Source organism: Saccopteryx bilineata, chromosome 1 (assembly GCF_036850765.1).
Source record: "Saccopteryx bilineata isolate mSacBil1 chromosome 1, mSacBil1_pri_phased_curated, whole genome shotgun sequence".
Classification (NCBI taxonomy): Eukaryota; Metazoa; Chordata; class Mammalia; order Chiroptera; family Emballonuridae; genus Saccopteryx; species Saccopteryx bilineata.
In genome coordinates, this window is record NC_089490.1 from 153,705,692 (window position 1) to 153,732,035 (window position 26,344).

Genomic DNA, 26,344 nt, shown 5'->3' on the forward strand with positions numbered 1-26,344 from the left:
AATAATAAGAAAACAAACAACTCACTTTAAAAATGAGCCAAAGATTCCTGACCAGGCGGTGGCGCGGTGGATAGAGCGTCGGACTGGGATGCAGAGGACCCAGGTTCGAGACCCCGAGGTTGCCAGCTTGAGCGCGGGTTCATCTGGTTTGAGCAAAAGCCCATCAGCTTGAACCCAAGGTTGCTGGCTCCAGCAGGGGCTACTTGGTCTGCTGAAGGCCCGTGGTCAAGGCACATATGGGAGAGCAATCAATGAACAACTAAGGTGTTGCAACGCACAATGAAAAACTAATGATTGATGCTTCTCGTCTCTCTCCGTTCCTGTCTGTCCCTGTCTATCCCTCTCTCTGACTCACTCTCTGTCTCTGTAAAAAATAAATTAAAAAAAAAATGTTTTAAAAAAAATGAGCCAAAGACCTGAATCTCACCAAGGAAGATACACTGGTAACAAATAAGCATATGAAAAGATGCTCCAAGTCATAAGTCATCAGGGAAATGCAAATTAAAACCACAATGAGCTACTACACACCTATCAGAATGGCCAAAATTCAGAACACTGACAACACCAAACACCGACAAGAATGTGAAGCAATAGGAACTCTTCGTTATTGCTGGTGGAATGCAACATGGTGCAGCCACTCTGGACAAAATGAAATGCTAGCCAACAACTCATATGGAGAACCCACACACTGGTCCTGTTTTTTCCAATACCTTTTAGGAGTCACAAGCCCCATCTGTTTTAACAGGCTTCTCTCTGGGCATCCAGGAGGGTCTCCACCCTTCCCAGGAGGGGGCGCAACTCCTGCCCAACTCCAGCTCCACCCAAGACCAGGACTCAGGTAGCACTCACCAGCTGTTCTCATGGTAAGCATGGGCTGATGGATAAAAGAGAGTGTCCCCTAAGAGATGACCTTGAGAGTGACAACTTGGGGTGAGGGGCACAGATGAGGACAGAGAGGCAATGCCCAGGAGTGAAAAAGGCCAGATTTTAGCCCAAGGTACCCCATGTAGAATATTTCCAGGAGAGAGCTAGGCTCAGTAACTCTGAAATTACCCCAGGATACCCAGGGTTGTCCGAGGCCCCATAAATATTAATAAACTGTCCCCTACACATTACAGGTCCTATTCAAACTTCCCTTTGCTTAACACCAATACTTCTCTGGGCCTCTGCATCATTACCACAAGCATCCAGTCTATGTCCTTAGACAGGGCAAGGCCAAGCCCTGTCTGTTGCCTTGGTGTACCCAGAGCTCCCCAGCACAAGGACCAGGCATAGGTAAATCCAGTGGCAACCTGGCTGACTGAGAACTTGCAGCTCCAGGGATTCCAAGAGTGGTAGATCAGGACAGACAGGGCTCTAAGACTCAGTAGAAAAAATTTTATAAGTCAGAAAAACTACGGGTTCCCTTCTACATTCATTCTAAGACTAGGCACATAGTTATAACTGGAGACCAAAGAGAAAGCCCAGCTAAGCTCCTGTGTCATTTTAACTTCTATATTCAATCCCAATTCCATTCACACATCTTCACCTCTGCCATGGAAACCGAGTTCCTCATTATCCCCAGAACCTCTTTGGTCTCAGAAACTTACGTCATCATACAAGGAGCCACTGATGTCAGCCCCATAGATGGGAGAGACGAAGGTGAGGTTCTTCCAGTACTTGCGTTCCAGGTCATCAAAGTCCTGGTGCCGAGGAGTGCAGTATCTATGAGCAAACAGCACACCAAAAATGGGGGCTCAGAGCATGTGCCTAATGCTCACAGTTGAGCCAGGCCCAGGGCACCTGCTGGATACACCAAGGGAGGGGAGGGGCTCCCACTGTCCCCACTACCACACACAGCTCCAGATAACACAAATGTGGTCCTTTTGTTGCTGTGAGAGCATTTATTCCAAGGGGTGTGTACAGGATGGGCAGGCATCCCTAGAAGGATGCCTGCTCATCCCATCTCATCAGCTAGCTGGACCTGTGGCATCCAAGGCACAACACACACCAAAGGCAGATGGAGCAGGTAGATGGGTGCAGATTCTGATGGTTACCATCCCACTGCTCAGCAAATACTAACAGCATTGGTTAGGGACCAGGCACTGTCCTGGGTGCCAGGGATAGCGTATGAGCAGGCAGACAATACCTTGTCCTCGTAGGATACTTAAGTTTGAGAGCAAAGACACTGTTAGAAATATACAAACAATTTCAGAGAGCCAGAGAGCTGGGAGGAACAGAGAATGGGGGGGGGACAGTAATGGTATGCTGTGAGTGCACTGTGTATGCACTGAATGCCCATGACTGCATCCATGAGCACACGGAATGTGCATGAGTGTGCCTATGTGTGCACCATGTTGAGGGGCCAGGATGCAGCACGGGGTTATGTGTGTCAGAGAGCCTCTCTCTGAGGAGGCACCAACAGAACCAAGTCATTACGGGAAGGTGTGGGGGACACACCCAGAGATAGGGGACAAGGCCAAGCCTCCAGGGGGCAGCCCTCAGCAGTGAGTGTGGAAGACAGCATGAGGTGAACAAGTGGCTGTGGGCTGGTGAGGGTCCTGATTTTGCCCTCTTTGAACTGGGGGGCTCTGAACACAGAGTGCTGAGACCTACCCAGTACACCCAGAGCAGATGGTATGTGCTTTGTGGGGGCTGCATGTGCCCTATCATCTCTGTACCCCTAGAGTCCTTGGTATACTGGGCTTTGCAGATCAGGGGGTGCAGGCCTTTCAGGTGAGGCTCCACCTCAGAGCTGGGGTTTCAGGGGCCCACCCTATCCTGCCCATGTCCCAGCTGCATACTTCTCGCTGTTGGCCAGGCGGCGGTACTCCCCAACTGTCATGGCCTTCTTCTGGATGTTATACTGTGTGAAGAGGCCTGACTGGCCTGTCACCACCTGCTGGATGGGGGCTGGGATGACCACATCATCAATGTCATCGTACGTCTGCCGTGGCTTCCACTCCTTCGGGGGGATGATCTGTGAGACAAAGGGGGAAGTCAGCAGCACCTCCATGTAGGCATGTCCACTCAGGACAGGGGAACAAGCTGCCCACCCCTGGGATACCAGCAGCCACTACCTGGGAAACATACCTAAGACTGCTCTGTGGGGTAACCAGGAACTATCTGTGCCTTTACCAAACACCCAAATAATCTGGTGCCACCTACTGCATTGGTCACCATCTACTGCATTTAAAGTTCTTTTAAAACCTTTGAGCTAGAGGGCAGGGCCGCTGTGTCCTCTAACTTCAGAAAGCAGCAGGGGGTACCCAACACTCATTCTTGGAAACGCTTCATTGATACCAACTAGGGGGTGATCACAGCTCTAGGTGCTGAGGAAGGGAAACATAGGAAAACAATGATCCACAAGGGCCTTACATTCCATGTAAGTAGGAGATAAGGAAACTCTGTGGGAAGGCAACCAGTTGTAAGTACTAAGGATATTAAATAAGGAAGGGCTGGGTAGACACCCTGGCTGGTTGGCACAGCAGTAGAGCATTGGCCCTGCATGTAGAAGTCCTGGGTTTGATTCTCGGTCAGGGCACAGAGGAAGAGCAACCATCGGCTTCTCCACCCCCTCCCCCTTTTCTCTCTCTCTCTCTCTCTCCCCCCCCCCCACTTCCTGCAGCCATGGCTCAAATGGTTCAAGCAAGTTGGCCCCAGGCACTGAGAATGGCTCTATGGCCTCACCTCAGGTATTAAAATAGTTCAGTTGCGCTCAGCGGTAGAGCGCCGGCCTGGCGTACAGGGGACCCGGGTTCGATTCCCGGCCAGGGCACATAGGAGAAGCGCCCATTTGCTTCTCCACCCTCCCCTCCTTCCTCTCTGTCTCTCTCTTCCCCTCCCGCAGCCGAGGCTCCATTGGAGCAGGGATGGCCCGGGCGCTGGGGATGGCTCCTTGGCCTCTGCCCCACGTGCTAGAGTGGCTCTGGTCGCGGCAGAGCATCGCCCCCTGGTGGGCAGAGCGTTGCCCCTGGTGGGCGTGCCGGGTGGATCCCGGTCGGGCGCATGCGGGAGTCTGTCTGACTGTCTCTCCCTGTTTCCAGCTTCGGAAAAATGCAAAAAAAAAAAAAAAAAAGTTCAGTTGCCCAGCAACAGAGCAGCAGCCCCAGATGGGCAGAGCATCACCCAACAGGGAACCTGACGGGTAGATCCTGGTCACAGCACATGCGGGAGTCTGTCTCTCTGTCTCCCTGCCTCTCATTTAATAAAAAAAAAAATTAAAACAAAACAAAAAAAGGGCTGGGCAAGAAGCCCCAAGACAGAGGGATGGTGACGATTCAAAGTGGGAGACCTGAAAAGGTCACCTTTGAGAAAAGACACAGTAATTTCGTGGAAGCAGATTCAACAGACAACCACCAGACCTTGACCATGAGCAGATGGCAGCTCTCCTGCCCTTCCCCTCTCTTCTCTGCCCTTCTCCACAAGGGAACACTAAGGACTGGCACAAAGCCTTTTGTGTCAGGGGCACTGGGTCTAGGCACACCTTGAGCAGGCACTGTGCTGGGCTTGCTTGGGCTCAGAAATCCACTCCCGGTCCCTTCACCCTCCTGGTCACGGGTGACGTCTGAGCTGGACTGAGGGCCTCTTGAGCCCCAAGCACACTTCTGTGCAAGCCCCATAGGGCCAACTGGGGTTAATATCTTCCAGTCCTGGGTGGGTGTTTACAAGCCTCAACTCTCTTTCCAGGGTGCCAAACATGCCACCCAACAGCTTTGGGAAAAAGAACTTACCCAACCCGTTTCCAGAGCATCAACCATGAACTCTAGAGGCTGAACCCTCATCCTGTTTGGAGCCAATAAGGGAAGAACACCATGCTGATGCCCGAGTTTGCTAACAACTTCCAGAAGGGTTGAAATTCACCCCCAAGTATTCCACTATCACATCTATCACATTGGTGGACAAAAATGTTTTGCTTGACAACAAAAACACTTATTCTCTAGTTGCCTGTTAACAACAGAAAGATGTTGTGTCCCCTGTCAGCATACAAAAGTGTATTTACAAAAAACAAAACAAAACAAAAACCCAACAGAACAGAGCAATAAGAAGAAGTTAGTGGGTCTCATCTAGGACAATTCAGCCCCAAAGGACACTGCATAATGTCTGGGGACATCTGTGGATGTCATTACTGGAGGTGCTCCTGGCATTGAGTGAGCAGGGGTCAGGGATGCTGCTCAACACCCCACAGTGCCCAGGACAGCCTCACAGAGATGACCCAGCCCCAGTATCAGCAGTGCCACATCTGGGACCCTAATATAGAGTTAAATGAAGGTAAGGACACAACTATTTAGTGAAGGCTCTATCTGGGACATTTTCTCTCTTGCTCTGTCAACTGTGACCACAACACAATAGGTGCCTAGGGTGCCTGCCTGTGTCTGGTATGAGGCCATGTGACAAGAGAGTGCTGGCTGGGGTCAGCCCGCCAGCTGAAGGTTTCTTAGATTTCAAGTGAGAAATCTGAAGACTCGGGTGCTAAACCAAACATTCAAGACTGGAAACACAAACACTAAAAGGGGCTGTGCTTCTAGTACCTGCAATGTCCTGCGTGGAAGGCCTCATGCCCCTGAGCTACGTTTCAATTAATTATTGATGTCTCCTCCTGACAGAAAGCCTGGAGCTTCTCCTGCAGGAAAGTGACGTGACCCTGGACAGGCTGCAGACCCACTTCAGTTCTATGAAAGAAAGTCTGTCCCTAGTCCCAGTCTGGAGCAAAATGAATAAAAAATGTCACTCCCAAATTTCCCACTTGTGAACAAGAGCCTGAGGCTCACTTTGTTGACTTACACCATCCCTAACACAGTGCAGTATGACAGCAGCTGAAAACCAGGGAAGGCCCTTCAGACACAGGTGCAGTGCCTGGTTTGCACATGTGTGAACTACATTTTCCTGGACACCTTCTAAGCAGGTTCTGAAAAGGCTGCTTGAAAGGAGGGCCACTTGCAGGTAATTTGGAACTAGGAGTTTCAGGAAAAATCACTTAGTAATGTATTGTGGCCTAACACGCTCACATCTCTGCAAGATCAGGTCTAAAATGAGAATCCCAGGCAAATGACATCTGGAGGATGTCACCTAAAGAACTTCCAGCATTCTGACTACCTCCACTCGGCCCCTGATACCACCCTGGGCCGACCCTTGCTCAAAGCAACTGGAGGACAAGCTCAGCCAAAGTAAGTTGGAAAGGAAAGGCCACACACTTCAAGTGAATGACACATCACTGGGCAGGTGTGAGCTGTGTGGAAAAGTCAGGAGTCTAGGCAGCTGGGACAGAAAGTGTGGAGGACCCTGCAAGAGGGCAGGAGTGAGGGCCCAGCCTCTGCCCCCTAAAACCACCTGGTCCTAAACCCTCTCAGCAGGGGCCTGGCAGCTGAGAGCAGCCAGGACATTGCCTAGCTGCAGGACTGTCCTCAGGGATGCACCTGAGCACCAAAGCACCTTGACCCCTTCCATAGCACCCCACACTATCCCAACACCCCACCATACCACATCATGTCCCTCTTGGCTCCTCCTGCCCCTGTGCTTCCCAAGTAGACTAGGGAGGCTCCCAATCCTGGTCTGTGGGGGGCAGGGACCCACTGAGCACTGTATCCAGAATATGTGCAGAGAGGCTGAGGACCACAATTAGGCTGCCCAACAGCCCAGACTGGAGTTCCTGCACATCCAGAGCCACTTCTAGCTGTGGCCCTGGCTCCACCTGCCTGCTGAGCGCTCACCCCCACTCAGCTCTACTGAGCTCCCAAAGCTTTTGAGGTGGGGACCAAATAGAGCTTTCATGAAAGAAGGAAACCCCTACCTACACACACACACACACACACACACACAAACAAACAAACAACAACAACAAACACACACACACACAAAAAAAAAGGCAGTCAAGGCTGATGAGGCCAGGGTAGGCAGACATCCATGTCTGCAGAGCTGGTTCAGGCCAGCAGGACGTCATGTCACTTCTCCAAAGAGACTAGCAGCCCTGAGAGCCAAGCCCCCCCCCCCCGAGAAGAAATAGGAGGTGCTCAGGGACAAAGCCCCTGCTTCTCTGTCCCCAGAGTGGAAGGGTGGCTACTGAGGGACTAGAGGTACACTCTCCCTGCTCAATGGGAGAAGGGACGTGTGTGTGCATGTGTGTCACTGTAACCCTAATTGCCAGGAGGTTCACACCAAATCCATGCCTGAACCCCAGACTGTATCCCTCTCAGTCGGATTCAGGAAGGATTCCCACATCCAGAGGCGACTATCAGTCAGAGAGAAAGCACCAAACAAAATACCACTTAAGAGAGAAAATGAACATGCAAAACAAAAGACAGAGGGAAAATATACCCTGAAAATATGTGCCTTGCAAAAATCTGAACAGATTCCCATCGATCCAAATAAATTAGAAAAAAAAATTGATCCAATGGAATTAAAAGCCTAAAGCAGAGGCACCTGGGCTCAAAGGAGAAGCGACAAGACAGAGAAGGAGATGAAGACAGGGAGAGAAGGTAATAGCATGGTTCACACAGCGGTGAAGGAAGGGCAACAGAAAGGATGATGGTGAAAGGATGGCGGAGAATCGCTGGGGGTGGGGTGGGGGGGAATTAAAGGTGCATCCAACAGAATAGTACAAGACGCTAACTTGCTACAAGATTCCTGACATAAAGGATAATGTGACTTCAAAGGCAGATGGGCCGGCTGTGTCCTGGGAAAAGTGGAACTAGGTCAATGACAGGAGACAAAGGAAGGGACCCCACACACCACCCCTAAAGGCACCAGGACTCTGCTGGCCTCAGAATCTGCCCACTACTGGGAACTTGCAATGGGCAGGTCCTGACAATTGACACCAGACTATGGATCAGTTGATGGGTAGAAAAGCCCCAAATGGACACTTCTGAACTTGCTAGAACCCTAGCTTGCAAGGTTTTTTGTTTTTTGGTTTTTTTTAAAGAATGCTTTTTTATTTTATTACAGAGACAGAAAGTCAGAGAGAGGGATAGACAGGGACAGACAGACAGGAACGGAGAGAGATGAGAAGCATCGATCATTAGTTTTTCGTTGCGACACCTTAGTTTTTCATTGATTGCTTTCTCACATGTGCCTTGACCGTGGGCCTTCAGCAGACCGAGTAACCCCTTGCTCAAGCCAGCGACCTTGGGTTGAAGCTGGTGAGCTTTTGCTCAAACCAGATGAGCCCGCACTCAAGCTGGCCACCTCGGGGTCTTGAACCTGGGTCCTTGGCATCCCAGTTCGACGCTCTATCCACTGCGCCACCGCCTGGTCAGGCCCTAGCTTGCAAGGTTTACAGAGCCCTTCTCATAAGAGATGACAGACTTCGGGTGAGTAAGACACAGGTGGTAAGCACTGAAGCCATTTAAAGGGAAAGCTAAAACAAAAACGACAGTGGCAAGCATGGTTCCTAATAACAGGTAAAAAAGTTGTATTTTGTTATATTATCACGAATACGATAAACAAAAATCATGAGGAAAGTGGGGAAAAGGTGCTGCAGGCTTACTGCTTTCCTTTCTCCTAAGGCTGAGGATGAAGGTATGGGTCACCAGGACAGGAACTGATATAGTAACAAAACCAACTGAAACGGGTGAGGGGTAGCCAGCAAAGCACAGCCTGTGTGCTTTTGTACAGCCTGTGACTTAAGAATGTGCTGCGGTTTTTTCATTTTTAAATGGTTAGGAATTTTTTTTTTGAGGGAGAGAGAGAGAAGAAGGGAGAGAAAGAGAGAAGCATCAACTCCTTGCTCCACTCAGTTATGCATTGATTGGTTCTCATTCATCCCTTGAACAGGAATCAAACTGGCGACGTTGGGGGTAGAGCCAGCAACTTCAGAATTGTTTCAGCAACCTCAGGGTCAAGCCAGGGACTCTTATGCTCGAGCCAGTGAGATTGGGATCAAGCTGGCAACGTTGGGCTTCAAACCAGCAACATTGGCATTCCAGGTCAGCACTCTATCCCTGTGCCACCATCAGTCAGGTGACTAAGGCAACTTTTTTTAAATTTATTTTTATTTTTATTTATATATTCATTTTAGAGAGGAGAGAGAGAAAGAGAGAAAGAGAGAAAGAAAGAGAGAGAGAAAGGGGGGAGGAGCAGGAAGCATCAACTCCCATATGTGCCTTGACTAGACAAGTGCAGGGTTTTGAACTGGTGACCTCAACATTCCAGATCAATGCTTTATCCACTGCGCCACCACAGGTCAGGCCAGAAATTCCTTTTAAAAAGAGTATTTCGGGCCTGACCAGGCGATGGCGCAGTGGATAGAGCGTCGAACTGGGATGCAGAGGACCCAGGTTCGAGACCCCAAGGTCGCCAGCTTGAGCGCGGGCTTATCTGGCTTAAGCAAAAAGCTCACCAGCTTGGACCCAAGGTCGCTGGCTCGAGCAAGGGGTTACTCAGTCTGAAGGCCCACGGTCAAGGCACATATGAGAGAGCAATCAATGAACAACTAAGGTGTTGCAACGAAAAACTGATGATTGATGCTTCTCATCTCTCCTGTCTGTCCTTCTCTATCCCTCTCTCTGACTTTCTCTCTGTCTTTGAAAAAAAATAATAATAAAAAATAAAATAAAATAAAAGAGTATTTCGGGACAAGTAAAATTCTATGAAATTCACACTTCAGAGTCCATAAATAAAGTCTTACTGTTGTACAGCATGCCTATTGGTTTACAGGTCCTATAAGGCGGCACAGCTGAGTGGTAGTGACAGAGTGTCCCACAAACTGAAAATACTATCTGGCTCTTTGCAGAAAAGGTTTACCAACTTCCTGGTCTAAAGAATAGACAACTAGAAATCTTAAAGTGATACATATCCAGGTAGCAACTAAAAGAACCCTAAGCAAACAGGTTACAAGTATTTCCCATCATCAATTGAGTAATGCCACACACAGTTTCATGTGCCCATGAGGAAATACAGCCATTAATTAAAGAGACACAGAGTGAGCCTGTATGTCTGTCTGTCTTCACATGTGCACACACATACATGTATGTACAAGTATTTGTGTGATATGTCAAGGAAGGAGACAGAAGAAGTTGGTAACCATGTTGCTTCCAGGGACAGGAGCTGGGAGATAGTGACCAGAGGAAAAGGAGATTTACTTGTCACTTTATGCCCAGTTGCACTGTTTGAATTTGCCTCCCATGTGCATTACTTTCTCAAACAAACAAAAAAAAGAACCCACCCTGTTTCACTAGGAATATAAAGGTAGAAACTCTATACCTGCCTGGAAGCCTTTCCAGACCCTCAATCTCCTTCTCCCCTCCCCAGAAGGGTAAGACTTGCTGCTGTGATGCCTTGGGCAGCCACTGCCTACTGGGCTAGGCTCAGCACAGCTTTGGGACCCCACCCCAGCCTGCCAACTCCCACAGGAACAGGAGCAGTATTTATGAATTCCAGTGCCTAGAACAGCACCTGCCATGGGAAAAGAAAACGAAAAACTGATAATTGATGCTTCTCATCTCTCTCCGTTCTCTGTCATGTGTGTACACAAATGAGGTCAGAGTGGTTCAGTCAACAGGTTAATGGGTGCAACACCTTCTTCAGACATAGACACAAACAGAAAAGCCACGCCAGGAACACAATGTCACTCACCTTGGCCAGGCCTGCCCGGTGGGCTCCCTGGGACTCAATGTAGGCCACGTATTTGTTGAAGTCCTTAAATTCTTCCATGGTTGGGCGAAACGTCATGATTTTACAACTGGGGTTCTGGGCCCCATGATCTTCAGACCCCATGGCTGCAGCTGAGACACCGCCACACCTGCGAGGGAAGACAGAGAGCGTGTGAGCATGGCAGCACCACTACCAGCGGGTGCTTACCTCCCTTAGACTACACTAAAAGTTCCTGCGGGCCCAGGAAGTAACATGGGACACAGAAGAGACGGGAGCCAATTTCCTTGCTCTGCTCTGGAACAAAAGAAAAATGACTTCAACTAATTAAAAACAGAGGTATCCTAGTTCTAAAAACCAATGTAATACTGGAAGCCAGAGCATTGATTTTAAGCTGGAGCCCTAGGAAATAAAAGCTTTCCTTATCAGGGACTCAAATCAATGCATGTCCTTCAGAGCTGGATGTCCAGAGAGACAGCGTCACACAGTGGGTTCTGGAAGGTAAGTGAGGTTGTATATAAGTCTGCCTTCTTTTGGGGTGCAACCCTGTGAGCAGAGGAATGACAACTCCAGACAGGGCCCACCCCAAGCAGGATGTGGGTTACTCCAGGGCTGGCCTGGCTGCTGTCAGCAAAGCCAGGCCCCATGACCCAAGGACAGCCCAAGGCAGGAATATGGAGCCAGGTCAGAAGGCCCAACCAGAATGGCTCATTTCCAATGATCAGAGATTCTCTGAGGTGCCCTTGGTTATACCCACACCTGGACATTTTGGCAAGTCTGTGCATTCTAAGATTCATTGCTGGTACCTGAAGATAATTGGGGATTAGGGCTCCTCTAGGGAAGAAGACTGCAGCTGACCCTTCCTCTCCCCAGAGTTAAGGAGACCCAGCAGGGTTGTCGGTGGCCCATCCTGAGCAGGAAGGGACTCGGTGATGGACTCTAGCAAGGGTCCCTTTTGGCCGATTAAATTCTCCTGGTTCCAGCCCTGGCAGGTTGGCTTAATGGATAGAGTGTTGGCCTGGTGTATGGACGTCCCAGGTTCAATTCCCAGTCAGGGCACACAGGAAAAGCAACAATCTACCTCTCTCCTCCTCCCTCTCCCCCTTCTCTCCCTCTTCCCCTCCTGCAGCCAGTGGCTCGATTGGTTCAAGAGTTGACCTGGATGCTGAAGATAGCTTGTTGGTCAGAGCATCAGTCCCAGACAACAGTTGCCGGGTGGATCCCAGTCAGGGCGAATGCAGCAGTCTATCTCACTATCTCCCCTCCTCTCACTTAAAAAAAAAAAATTCTCCTGGTTCCAAAAGACTAGACTCCCTCCAGGATTTGGAAAAGGTCCAAATTCAGTACACACAAACTTGAGAACAATTTAACCAACTCTACTTCACCCCACCCCAAAGTGAGCTGGGGAATGAGAAAGCCAGGAAACCAAATGGTTCCAGAAAGGGGTGGAGGGGATCAAGATGGAGATACAGGTTTCCAAAAGGTACTTCCTGTGGCAAGCACTAGAGGGCAGCACAAGCCCATGAATTGCCACTGAGGCAGTCAGACCCCTGAAAGAGATCTGGAGGCCCCAGGCTCACAAGTACCATGTCCTGGCCCTGCCCCTAAGTCCTCATCCGATGCCTGTGACACATGAGGCTGGGGCCAGGGGAACAGCAGCCAAAGCCCCCTCTGAGGGTCACATCTTGGCTGAATTGCTGGTGAGAGCCCCCGAGGATCCTGATATACGTGGAGGGGAGGGGAGGTCACTGCTTCACTGTTGCATCAGAGTTGGGACCCACCATGACCCTCTGTCCTCTGTCTACAAGTCTAGGCTTCTTGAGGGGTAGCCACAAAGTTGAAGTGTGCATGGCAGGTCACAAGAGCCTCTGAAGAGGCTCTGGGCAGGGTCACAGAGAACCACCAAGAAAACACGATTCATAAAAGGAAAGAGGTTGCCTGACCAGGTGGTGGCGCAGTGGATAGAGCGTCGGACTGGGATGCGGAAGGACCCAGGTTCGAGACCCCGAGGTCGCCAGCTTGAGCGCGGGCTCATCTGGCTTGAGCAAAGAGCTCACCAGCTTGGACCCAAGGTCGCTGGCTCCAGCAGGGGGTTACTCGGTCTGCTGAAGGCCCACGGTCAAGGCACATGTGAGAAAGCAATCAATGAACAACTAAGAAGTCGCAACGCGCACAACGAGAAACTGATGATTGATGCTTCTCATCTCTCTCCGTTCCTGTCTGTCTGTCCCTGTCTATCTCTGCCTCTGTAAAAAAAAAAAAAAAAAAAAAAAAAAAAAGGAAAGAGGTTGTCACATGGACCATTAAATTCATCCCCTGAGGCCTGCTTCCAGAACGTAATCACCCCACTCTCAGCCCCTGGTCACAAACCATAGATAGCCAAGCCAAAGTCCAGAGGATGGTTTCTCAGTCTGCCATGGCTGCCAGTTCCCAGAAGCAGAGACCCCCAGCCCTGTTCTATGCATTTACATGGGTGACTTGTCCACTCCATACAATAAGCCCATGTTTCATAGTTCACTGAGGACACAGGGCCCCACTAGTGGAAGTCACATGCCCAGGCCAATGGTAGGTAGATGGTAGGGCTAGATGCCCAGCCAGGCTCTGCTGAGACAGCCCGAGTCTCCCACTTCTCTCTCACCCTGGTGAGTGACAGGTGCCAGGACCTACCCACTTCCAATAGCTCTCATGTTTGGCTTGACTAGTCCTGGCCAGCTGGCTGCCTCTCCTCCAAGACTGGCTCACAAGTAGCCTACAGTGGAGGTGAATATAGCCTCTTTCAGAGGCTGCCTCACACCTGTCCACCCAAACACCTGGCACCATTGCTGAAATGTGACAGAGTATATTGGTCTCTTCCCTAAGACCAACTTGCCCCAGGCAGAGTGGGGCAGCCCCAGGGCCCTGCCCACATGAGCGCTGCCTCATGTTAAAATCACAACACAGGGATGAATTTTCCAGCTAGAAGGTGGAAAGCAGGTGATGAGACCGCAGGTAGAGCATTCTGCACATGCACACTTGGCAAGAGGCACTCTACTCCAACCACTGTCATCAGATTCAGCTAGGTGGTAACTTCATAGGAATTTTCCAAGCCTTTTTAAATGAAGATTTTTTTAGTAGGTAAATATAAGGAAAAAAATTAAAATGCATTACAAACCCATATGGAGTGTTGTAATCCCAACACTCCATAACCCTTGACATATTTCTTGAATGAGGGCAAATAAAAATCTTGTGTGTACATATTTAAGAAATAGAAAAGGAATCTGACTAGACACCAGCCCTGAGTCAACCTTTTGGTTTACTGGAAACATGGTGGGAAGGACAGAGGATTAAGTAAGAGCCTCCCAAGAGAAAACTTGCAGAACAATCCAGAAAGAGTGATATGCTATTTACCAGACAGTGCCATGCCAAAAAAGTGGGGATCTAACAACTCAATAATACAGAGACAAACAGCCCAATTAAAAAGTGGGCCAAGAATTTGAATAGACATTTCTGCAAAGAAGATACACAAAAGGTCAACAAGCACATGAAAAGGGGCTGAACATGTTAGTCAGCAGGGAAATGCAAATCGATACCACAATGAAATACCACTCACCCACACTAGAATGGCTAGAATAAAAAACAACAGACAATAACAAGAATAACAAGTGTTGATGAGGATGTGGAGAAATTGGAGCCCTGATACACGGCAGGTGGGAATATTAAGATGGTAGAGCCACTGTGAAAAAGAGTGTGGTGGTTTAGACCAGTGTTTTTCAACTGCCAGTTCATGGACTGATGCTGGTCCACCAGAAATTTCATGCCAGTCCATGAAAGTTAACCACCCTGATGTTGTATAAAGATTATAGACCTGGTCCTGGCCAGTTGGCTCAGTGGCAGAGTATCAGCCCAGCATATGGATGTCCCGGGTTTAATTTCTAGTCAGGGTACACAGGAGAAGCGACCATCTACTTCTCCCTCCTTCCCCATTTCTCTTCCCCTCCCACAGCCATGGCTTAACTCAGTGGTCCCCAACCTTTTTTGGGCCACGGACTAGTTTAATTTTCATGGACTGGCCTTTAGGGTGGGACAGATAAATGTATCATGTGACCAAGACAAGCATCAAGAGTGAGTCTTAGACGGATGTAACAGAGGGAATCTGGTCATTTTTAAAAAATAAAACATCGTTCAGACCTAAATATAAATAAAACAGAAATAATGTAAGTTATTTATTCTTTCTCTGTGGACCGGTACCAAATGGCCCACGGACCGCTACTGGTCCGTGGCCTGGGGGTTGTGGACCACTGGCTTAACTGATTCAAGCGTGTTGGCCCCACACATGAGAATGGCTCCATGGAACCTCTGCCTCAGGCACTAAAAATAGCTTGGTTGTGAGCATGACCCTAGATGGGCAGAGCATCAGCCCCAGGCGGGGGTTGCTGGGTAGATCCTGGTTAGGCTGTATGTGGGAGTCTGTCTCTCTATCTCCCCTCCTCTCACTTGGAAAAGAAAGGGAAAAAAATATTATAGACCCAATAATTATAGACTGTACTGGGGTTTAGACAAGATTATGATCAGCAGAATAAGACACCAAGTTCCCCAAAGACATCCACATCCTAATCCAAATGTGACTATGCTCCTTTCATGGCAAAAGGGACTTTTTGCAGATGGGATTAAGTTAAGCAACCTGTAATGGGAATGATCCTGGATCCCCCAGGGGTCCCAATGTTATCACAAGGAGATATAAAGAAAGCAATGGAGATCAGATGACAGAGCAATGAAGGTAGAGGCTGAATAGATTCCAGAAATGAGCCGCAAGGAGAGGAAAGCAGGTGGTCCCTTAAAGCTGAAAAAGCTCAGAGAGATCAATGTTACCCCGAAGTCTCCAGAAGAAGCGACCCTGCCAACACTTTTAGCCCCCATACGACTCATTCCAGACTTCTGATCCCAGAACTGTCAAACAATAAATATGGGCTGTTTACAGTCACCAGGTATATGGTCCTGTTGCAGCCGTTGTGGGACACACACATGGGATCAGAGAAGAATGTTTCTGAAAAGTGGTTCAGGGTGTTTGATGCATTTGAAAAGGCCATGTTCTAGTCCACACCTAGCCCTAATTAGCCATGTGGCATGCGTCTGAGGTCAACACTGAACATGAGGCAGTCTTTCTCAGGCCACTGGGAGCAGCCAATGTGGCAAGGAGTGAACAGGACTGTTCCTCCTCCACCCTGTTACCCCCACAACCATGGGTGTGAGCTGGGAGGTGATTAGCTTATTTCCTCTCTTATCAGTGACCACCTTGTGCCACCATCAGAGGCCACAACTTTAAAACACTCTGTCCTCTGTCCCTGGATTATTAGAAAAGTATAGGAAACAGTGAATAGCCTAGAGTTGAAACCCAGAGCATCAGGGCAAAGTAATTCTTTTAAACATATTTTAAAAGAAACTTCCATTTTAAATTCCCCACCTCCCAAATGTGACTGGTTACCATATTTAATAGGTTGTGGAGTGGGGTGAATAGGGCCCTCAAGGACCCCAGAAGTGGTGTCCCACCTGATCTATACAACATAAACAGGGCAGCCCATCCTGGCCGACCCCAGCATCAGTTGAAATGCACAGTGGCTCTCAGGGCTTCTAGAAGCAAGGGACAGACAGACATTCAGATGCTGAAAGCTGAGAGTACAAACATAGTGTGTGCAGACCAGAGAAGAGACATCCAGCAGAGCCATCCCCAGCGGGTTCCGTGCTCCTCTATCTAAGGGCATTATATACACCCTGGACACCCCAGACACTCAGGAACAAACAGGGCCATCTTCTCCCCGAAGTATGCAGGCCTCACAGCCACCTGGGAGGAAGCTACAGCCTTCAGTGTCTTGATCTTGCACTTACTTGAAAGTTCCTAGTATATTCTGATAGCAAAGTTGCAGAGATACTCTAGTAAATGGCTCGAATTTCTGTCCAGCAATGGTGATGGTTCCTAAAATGCACAAAATAAAAGCATAATTAATTAACTTGATCACATGCTTAAGTCTATATTCCACATTACACTCCTAACAGCAGCACGTAGCCCTAGAATGCTTTCTTTTGCCTTTATTCAGATGTTTCAAATCCTTGCCACTTTGCAGGAACACGAAAATCCATTTTAAGCTAATCGTCCACTTAACAGTAGCTGAGGAAGCAAGAACCTCCACAAAAAAATTAAGAACAAATTAAAGCTCTGGCCGGTTGGCTCAGTGGTAGAGCGTCGGCCTGGCGTGCAGGAGTCCCAAGTTTGATTCCCAGCCAGGGCACACAGGAGAAGCGCCCATCTGCTTCTCCACCTCCCCCCTTCCTTCCTCTCTGTTTCTCTCTTCCCCTCCCACAGCCAAGGCTCCATTGGAGCAAAGTTGGCCTTGGCACTGAGGATGGCTCTATAGCCTCTGCCTCAGGCACTAGAATGGCTCTGGCTGCAACAGAGCATCGCCCCCTGGTGGGCATGCCGGGTGGATCCCGGTCGGGCACATGCGGGAGTCTGTCTGACTGCCTCCCTGTTTCCAACTTCAGAAAAATAAAAAAATAAAAAAATTTTTTTAAGAACAAATTAAACCAGAGAAGTTTCTGGAAACAAGGTACAGGCAGCTTCTGAGAGGTTTACAACAAGTTCTGTCTCCTGTGGATCCATCCCTATAGCCAGGAAAGATACCTCTCCAAGGAGGAAACTCACACAGACAACATGACGTCCATCTGCACCCCCAGGAGGTGTACAGAGGAAGAGCACACAGGGAGAGCCTAGCGGGTGCTGTGCAGACCCCACCAAGGGCAGGGTCCCGACCTAGGAATTTACAGTTCGGCAGAGATACTCCAGTACTTGTTTAATGGATGCAGCATGAAACTCTAAACTTGGCTTTGGCCCCAGGACCTTTGACAATCTTTGGTACAGCTATCCCAGCTCACCAGCTCTCCAGATACATGAACCCCAATGGCATAGGGTCTCCTGGATGTTCCCCGGGCCTTTGCACATACTGTCCATAACCTGAGCATCCCAGTAGGCCCTAAGCATCCCAGGAAGAGCAAATCGCCCCTTGGGGCCCTGGCTGAACTCAGTACCATACCCTTTTTCCAATTCACCAAGAGTTAAATAGCATAGATTTTACCACCACCCTCACAATAGGCAATGCACACTGACTTTTTTTTTTTTTTTTTAAGTGAGAGGGACGGAGATAGAGAGGCAGACTGGGATCTAACCAGCAACCCCCGGCAACCCCTGGCAACCGCCATCTGGGACCAGTGCTCAATCAACTGAGCTATCTTCAGCACCTGAGGCCAACACTGACCAACCAAGCTATCCTCAGCATCCGGGGACGACACTTGAACCAATCAAGCCACTGGCTGTGAGAGGGGAACAGAGAAAGAAGGGGGACAAAAAAGGGAAGAGAAGTAGATGGTCACTTCTCCTGTGCAGGGATCAAATCCAGGGCATCCTCATGCTGGGCCAATGAGCCGATGATCTATCCACTGAGCCAACCTACCACAGCCACACTGACATTTTTAATCTTACTTTAATCTGGGTTTTTTTTTGTTTTGTTTTTTGTTTGTTTGTTTTTTAATTTTTTTCAATAATTTTTTTTTAATTTTTTCTTTATTTTATTTATTCATTTTTAGAGAGGAGAGAGACAGAGGGAGGAGCTGGGAGCATCAACTCCCATATGTGCCTTGACCAGGCAAGCCCAGGGTTTTGAACCGGCGACCTCAGCATTTCCAGGTCAGCGCTTTATCCACTGCGCCACCACAGGTCAGGCACTTTAATCTGGTTTTTAAAATTACTGGGCACAACTCATTTTAGTGATTTCACTGCCTTTTAACAGGTCACAACCCCTGGTTGAAATGCCACATGAAGCTGTGAAATTGGTGGACCTGAGGGTACACACATCTCCCTCTGGACACAGTAAACTGTTGTAGGCTCTACCAAGGGCTCCTCGGCCTCTCCCACCTCCTGCATGGCTGAAGGCTGCCCCACTCCACAGCCCTTCCAGCCCCTGACATCAGCCAAAGCTGAAGTCAGAGGATCCGATTACTGTGGAATCTCTCCATGTGGCTGTAGCGGGCAGAATAACGGCTGCCAAGGATGTCCACGTCAGACTCCCTACAACCTGTGGCAATGCTCCCTTCTAAGGCAAAAGGGACTTTGCAGATGGGATTAAGTGAGGGATCATAAAATGGAAAGATTATCCTGGATTATCAGGTAGGCTCTGTCATCATAAGGGTCCATATAAGAGGAAGGTGGGAGGGTCAGAGTCAGAGGAGATACGATCATGAAAGCAGAGGCCAGAATGATGTGCTATGAAGACGGAAGAAGGGGTCACAAGGCAAGTAGTACAGGTGCCTCCAGAAGCTAGAAATGACAAAGAACAGGTGCTCCCCTGGAGCCTCCATATACCCAGCCTTGACCACACCTTAATCTTAGCCTCGTGAGACCACGTCGGACTTCCAGCCTCCAGAACTATGAGATAATGTATGTTGTTTAAGTCACTAAGTCTGTGGTCATCTGTCAGGACAGCAAAAGAGACTAATGCTATAGCATCAATGTGCATTTTCCTGATCACAGAGGAGATAAGAGGTCTTTCTACTTCCACTGACCACACAGGCCTTTCTGCTGTGAATTGCCAGACCCTATCTCTCATCTGTGCCTCAATGGATCATTTGTAACTGTCTCCCCCGCTAGACATGGGTTGCCCCTATCAGCACATGGTTTGAAAGGCAGAGAAACCACCAGGCCCTGTAATTCTCAGCTGGACAGACCCCAATCTGCTGCTGCCCATGGTGCTAGGCCACTGTGACCATGGATTCTTCTGTTCTTACACTTCGGGGGGCAAAAGCACCAACCCCCAAGCCAGGAGGCTAGAAATGCTGGGGTTGAAGTCAAGGCCCATTCTCAGGCCACAGGCTGAGATGAGACCTCTATGCACCCTGACCCATCTCTACAAGGAACACAGGTCCAGACTAACCCACATTTACTGCTCTTCTGCAGGATGCCCTGCAGGCTCTGGGATGCAGAGACCTGGCCTCAGACCTAGCCCCACACTCGCTCAACACAAGGCAGCCAGGGTTGAGGGATCAGAGGACCCTATGTGTGGGCTGTGCAAAGGGACTTCCTTCCAAAAGGGGGAATGACTTTACAGTGGAGAAACCTGGCAAACACAACTCAATCAGGGGATCAAAGTCAACATAAATAATAAGTCATGGTGACAAATGACCCTGCATATGACAGAATGAGAAAGGACCCTTTACCTTGGAGGTCTTCCTCCCAGAAAACATCACCCCTTCTAGCCATGAGAAAAACACCAAACAAACCACAATTTAGAAACTTTGTACAAAATCCCTTACCAATAATACTCCTCAAAACTGCCAAAGTCACCAAAAACAAGAAAAATCTGAAAAGCTGTCACAGCCTAGAGGAGCCTAAGGAGATATGACAACTAAATGTAATAGGGGATCCTGAATGGGTTTCTGAGACAAAGAAAGGACATTGAGGAAACTGAGGAAATCCGATTATAGTATGGCCTTTAGTTGATAAGAATGTATTTATTCATTTTGACAAATACACCAACCTAATGTAAGATGTTCATAATAAGAAAACTGGGGGGGTAGGGGTTGTTTATGAGATTTCTATCTACTCAATTTCTCTGTAAATCTAAGCTATTTAAAAAATTAAGTCAAAGTAATTTAAAAAAAAAAAACCCAGGCAGGCTGGGTCTCATGCCTCCTGCTGCCGAGGCTGGCCTGGCCCAGCTGCTGACCTCGCTGTTGGTCCTGGGAAATCTGGGGCGCTAAGAATAGAACTCAAGAGGGAGTCCGGTTGCAGCTAGGTAAGAGCCTGCAGTGGTGACCCAAGGCATCAGACACCAATGCCCCTAAAAAGCATAGTCAGACCATTTCTCCTTTAAAATGATGCAATCTAACTACTAGATGACGTTGTTATTTTGACATGGCCGCCCCAAGCCCACAGATACTGACAGAAGCAGTAGGCATAGTGCCTTACTGCTCCACCTCCTCTGTGAAGGGCAGGCAGGTGGGGCCAGAAATGAAAAGAAGCAGGAACCAGAGAAAGAGCCAGCTATACCTAACCACTGAGGCATCAGAACTACCACTGGCTAGGGGCATCTCTGGGAACCCACAACTTGGCCTCCACACCCAAGGTGGGGATCCCTGGGCCCTGGTCCTAACAACTCTCAGCTGTCCAAGGCTGAACTTTGGGATGGGTCCACGGGCTGTGCCCACAACAGGCCACACTACCCATTCTCACCCTACAGTAGGCCCAGGGTCTGAGAGGCAGAGAGCTGACTGGGAGTCCTATGCACCAGTGAGGAAGAAAACAATCACCTGTAACACTTGGTTACCTGACTTAGGAGGGCTCAACTCCCCAATCTGCCTACTCATCCCATACCACAAGCCCCAAGTGGTCCCCAAAGGGGCCAGGTGTCTCTTGCTGCTTACTGAAGCCTACTGGGTCTTTGTGCCCCTCACAGAGCAGGAAGGTCACCCAAAGCCTTGAAAGGATCCACTGACTTGAACACTGTATTGTCCAATCAGTATGAACTCAAGGATTTTTTTTTTAATGGATAGATATATAGATAGACAGACACATATACAAATATAGAGGTGCACAGATGCACAAGATGATATTCATATCTCCATGTTCTGCCAACTAACAGGCCTAGGAAGCCATGATACCCCCAGCACTGAGTATAGCCAGCGGCCAGATGATAGTTTCTCAATATTGTTCTCCAACATACAGAACAAGGCTCCTTGGAAAAGTGGTCAACTCCAGGGTTGGGGCAGGGAGCACACAAGATGAGCCTGAACATCTTGTAGGGCAGAGAAGAAGAAAGCCCTTACTTGTGGATTCAGACACAAAAGAAGGACCTGGAACTCAAATAGAAGAACACAGGGCAACCACAGCAAGGACCACTCAGGCAAAATGATAAATAGTGATGGTGCTGGATTATAGCCAACAGATAAATATATATGCATAGATCTTTACTAGTATAAAATTTAAAAGGGAGAAGGGACAGCCCTCTCCTACAAAAGAATTCTAATTCATAAATGGAGAGGTACTAAAGGTGATACATGTCATCATGAGAAGGCCAAATCAGTAAATATTGCATATAATTGTTGTCAATCTGAAATCTACAGGTAGAAGTTTGAGGAGAAACAAGGTGTTGGCATTGTCTCAAATCCCAAAGGGAAAAAGAGTAACATTCCAGTGGAGACCCCTAGATGGGCAGAGCATCGCCCCCTGGTGGGCTTGCTGGGTGGATCCTGGAGTCTGTCTCTTTGCCTCCCTGCTTCTCACTTTAGAAAAATACAAGAGAGAGAGAGAGAGAGAGAGAGAGAGAGAGAGTTGTCTTAGCCCAGAAAAGCCTGAGAAAACGTGACAACTAAATGTAGCATGGCATCCTGGATGGGACCCTGGGGCAGAAAGTGAAACAACTGGTAAAGTGCTAATAAAATCCACAGTTTGGTAAATACTATTCTTCCACGCTTCTTGCTTATTTAGTTTGGGCCATTCTGTGGTTAAAAACTAACATTCAGGAAGGTGGCTGAAAGGTACACAGGAACTCTATGCACTGTCTTTGCAACATTTAAAAAAGTCTAAAATTATTTCAAAATAAAACATCAAAAAAATAAAAACCTCTACTTCTGTCCTCTGAAGCTCACTGCACAGCAGGTTTCAGCTGAAAGCAGAGAGTCAGGCTGTAAAAAGATCCAAACTGATAAGAAAAAAGCAAGGTGACACCATACTACAATCCTGTTTCAGAAGCCATAAAAGAGCCAACCAACCAAATGCAGATCCTTTATGTTTGAAAGAATGGAAAAAGTGACATTTTCCATCAGCCTTTGCACATTGAGTATATAGCCTCTTATTTACAAATATCTCATCAGGCCCCAGCTCACTGGCTCAGTGGTATAGAGCATTGGCCCGGTGTGGGGATGTCCCAGGTTCAATTCCCAGTCAGGGCACACAGAAGAAGCAACCATCTGCTTCTCCACCCCTCCACCCCTCTCCTTTCTCTTTCCCTCTCTCTGTCTCTCTTCCCCTCCCACAGCAATGGCTCAATTGATTCGAGTGCAATGGCCATGTAGTACTGGCATAAAGATAGACATAGCAATCAATGGAAAAAGAGTTGACAGTCCAGAAATAAACCTACGCATTTAAAGTCAGTTGATTTTCAATGAGGTTGCCAAGATCATTCAATGGGGAAAGAATAGCCTTTTCAGCTGGGACAACTGAATATACACATACAAAAGAATAAAGTTGGGGCACTGGCTGGTTGGCTCAGTGGTAAAGCGTTGGCCAGGTGTGTGTGTAAGTCCCAGGTTCGATTCCCAGCCAGGGCACACAGGAGAAGCACCCATCTGCTTTTCCACCCTTCCCCCTCTCCTTTCTCTCTAACTCTGTCTTCCTCTCCTGCAGCCAAGGCTCCATTGCAGCAAAGTTCGCCCAGGCACTGAGGATGGCTACATGGCCTCTGCCTCAGGCGCTGGAATGGCTCTGGTTGCAATGGAGCAATGACTCAGATGGGCAAAGCATCACCCCCTGGTGGGCTTGCCAGGTGGATCCTGGTTGGGTGCTTGCAGGAGTCTCTCTCTGCCTCCCTGCTTCTCACTTCAGAAAAATACAAAAAAATAATAAATAAAAAAGAATGGAGTTGGACCCTTACCTCACACCACAGACAAAAGTTAACTCAAATGTATCACAGATTTAAATGTAAGAGCTAAAACTATAAAACTCTTAGAAGAAAACACATGAATTAATCTTTGTTACTTTGGATTAGGCAAAGGTTTCTAGATACACAACCAAAAAAGCAAAAGTAGCAAAAGAAAAAAATATAATCAGGTTGATTTTCAAAGGACATAATCAAGAAAGTGAAGACAATCCATAGAATAGGTGAAGATATTTGCAAATCTTTTATCTCAGAAGGAACTTTCATTGAAAATATATAAAAAACTCACAGTTCAACAACAAAAGACAAATAGCCTAACTTACAAATGGGTAAAGGATTTTTTTTTCTTTTTTTCATTTTTCTGAAGCTGGAAACAGGGAGAGACAGTCAGACAGACTCCCGCATGCGCCCGACCAGGATCCACCCGGCACGCCCACCATGGGGCGACGCTCTGCCCATCCTGGGCGTCGCCATGTTGAGACCAGAGCCACTCTAGCGCCTGAGGCAGACACCACAGAGCCATCCCCAACGCCCGGGCCATCTTTGCTCCAATGGAGCCTTGGCTGCGGAAGGGGAAGAGAGAGACAGAGAGGAAAGCGTGGCGGAGGGGTGGAGAAGCAAATGGGCGCTTCTCCTGTGTGCCCTGGCCGGGAATCGAACCCGGGTCCTCCGCACGCTAGGCCGACGCTCTACCGCTGAGCCAACCGGCCAGGGCTTGGGTAAAGGATTCAAACAAACATTTCCCCAAAGAAGATATACAAATAACTAACAAACACATGAGAAGACACTCAACATCACAGCAATGGAGCAAGGGAGAAGAACAGAGGCCAAAATCCCAAAAAGAGCTATGACAGGGCAGATGGTATAGCCTTATAATTTAAATCAGGGGTTGGGAAACTTTTTGGCTGAGAGAGCCATGAACGTTACATATTTTAAAATGTAATTCCGTGAGAGCCATACAATGACCCATATACGTTATGCATTATCCAATAAAAATTTGGTGTTGTCCTGGAGGACAGCTGTGATTGGCTCCAGTCACCTGCAACCATGAACAAGAGAGGTAGGAAATGAATGGATTATAATACATGAGAATGTTTTATATTTTTAACATTTTTTTTTAATTAAAGATCTGTCTGCGAGCCAGATGCAGCCATCAAAAGAGCCACATCTGGCTCACGAGCCATAGGTTCCCGACCCTTGATTTAAATGATACTTTTCATGGCATCTCCTTCTTTGATCTCTCAAGCTTTGGCCCTGGAAACTATGATGGGGCCGTGCAGACAAACAGCGCCAACAGCCTGTTCCCAGCCCCATGTATGACCTAGAACAAGTTCATAATCTATGGGCCTCAGTTTTCTCATCTGTAAAGTGGGGGATCATGGCCCTGGCTAGTTGGCTCAGTGGAGAGAGCACTGGCCCATTGTATGAACATCCTGGGTTCGATACCCAGTTAGGGCACACAAGAGAAGCAACCATCTGCTTCTCTCTCCCTCCCTCTCTCCCTTCTCTCCCTCCTCTCCCTCTTTTCCTCCTGCAAACAGTGGCTTAATTGGTTAGCTTGGTTGGTCTGAGTGCATCAGCCTCAGGTGCTAAAAAAAAATAGCTCAGCTGATTTGAGCATCAACTCCAGATAGGAGTTGCCAGCTGGATACCTGTCGGGGCGCATGTGAGAATCTGTCTCATGATCTTCCTTACCCTCACTTAAAAAAAGAATACCAAAAAAGTGGGCAAACACCATACTAATGCCCTGCTCCTGGAGTTGTGAGGGGTTAGATAAGGTGACAGAAAACACTTAAAGGGAACCCTAGTACATTTTAAACCCTCAATATGTGGCAGCTGTTAGGGGCCTTGCCATTTAAGAGGCTCACACGGGCAAAGAAGGCATATCTGATGGCAGTCTGGGTGAAGTGCCCTAGTCCATACATGTTCCCAGTGTCTCTAAAGCACAATCTGGCAATATCTCTTTTTTGAAAAATGCCCACCCCCTTCTAACCATCCGCTCTTAGGCCTGTATTTTCCAGACACACAGCCTGCCCATTCACCCAGATTTATCATAGAGCCTTCCTCTGCAAGGTCCAGAGCATGAAAGGCTGACAATTCAGCACCTGACAGTGGGGTATGAACTAACTAAACAGATCTCTTATGGGAGCATTGAAACCAGGCAATGATCTATCTGGATCTCGTGAACTGTGAGATGTCTTGAAGAGATCTGCCAAATTGTGTGGTACACACAGCACACACTTAGCATGTCATAAAGAATGCATGTACACGCGTCTTTCTAGTGGGTGACTTCCAATGGGGAAAGGGGACTACAGATCAGGGAGAGAAGGAAAGAACAGTGGCTTCTTAAAGCACTTGTTAAGGACTTTTTTTTTTAATGTATGTGAAATGTTTTGTTCCCACCTTTGCCCTCTTTCACCTCATTCTTTTTTATTTTCTTTGCAGAGACAGAGAGAGTCAGAGAGAGGGATAGATAGGGACAGACAGGAACGGAGAGAGATGAGAAGCATCAATCATCAGTTTTTTCTTGCGACACCTTAGTTGTTCATTGATTGCTTTCTCATATGTGCCTTGACCGTGGGGCTAGAGCAGACTGAGTAACCCCTTGCTCGAGCCAACAACCTTGGGTCCAAGCTGGTGAGCTTTGCTCAAACCAGATGAGTCCGCGCTCAAGCTGGCGACCTCGGGGTCTCGAATCTGGTTCCTCCACCTCCCAGTCCGACACTCTATCCACTGCGCCACCGCCTGGTCAGACTTTTTTTTTTTAATTTAGAGAGAGGCAAACAGAAAGACAGAGACAAGAACATCAAACAGTTCCTATATGTGCACTAACTAGGGATCAAACCAGCAACCTCCTCTAGATGATTCCCACCAACCGAGCTATCTGGCAAGGGCTTAATTTTTTATTGATTGATTGATTTTTAGAAACACAAAGGGGGGGGGGGGACAAAGCATTCATTTGTTGTTCTACCAGTCGTGCATTCATTGGTTGCTTCCCGTGTGTGCCCTGACCACAAATCAAACCTGCAACCTTGGCATATTGGGACAATGCTCTGATTGAACTAACCAGCCAGGTCCCTTTTTTTTTAATTTTAAAGATTTTA

At 48.1% G+C, this 26,344-nt stretch overlaps 1 protein-coding gene across 7 annotated transcripts in view; it reads right to left on the reverse strand.

Annotated features, from left to right (window-relative positions):
- KDM4B (lysine demethylase 4B) overlaps window positions 1–26,344 on the reverse strand; it is a 171,793-nt gene that overhangs the window by 109,594 nt on the left and 35,855 nt on the right. For all 7 annotated transcript variants that reach the window (XM_066275126.1, XM_066275118.1, XM_066275110.1 and 4 more), the window contains exons 2-5: window positions 16,426–16,513; window positions 10,549–10,714; window positions 2,784–2,959; window positions 1,590–1,704 (exon numbers count right to left, since the gene is read on the reverse strand). In XM_066275126.1, coding sequence (XP_066131223.1) covers window positions 1,590–1,704; window positions 2,784–2,959; window positions 10,549–10,689 — 432 coding nt within the window. In that variant the 5' untranslated portion in view covers window positions 10,690–10,714; window positions 16,426–16,513. The remainder of the gene's footprint in view (window positions 1–1,589; window positions 1,705–2,783; window positions 2,960–10,548; window positions 10,715–16,425; window positions 16,514–26,344) is intronic.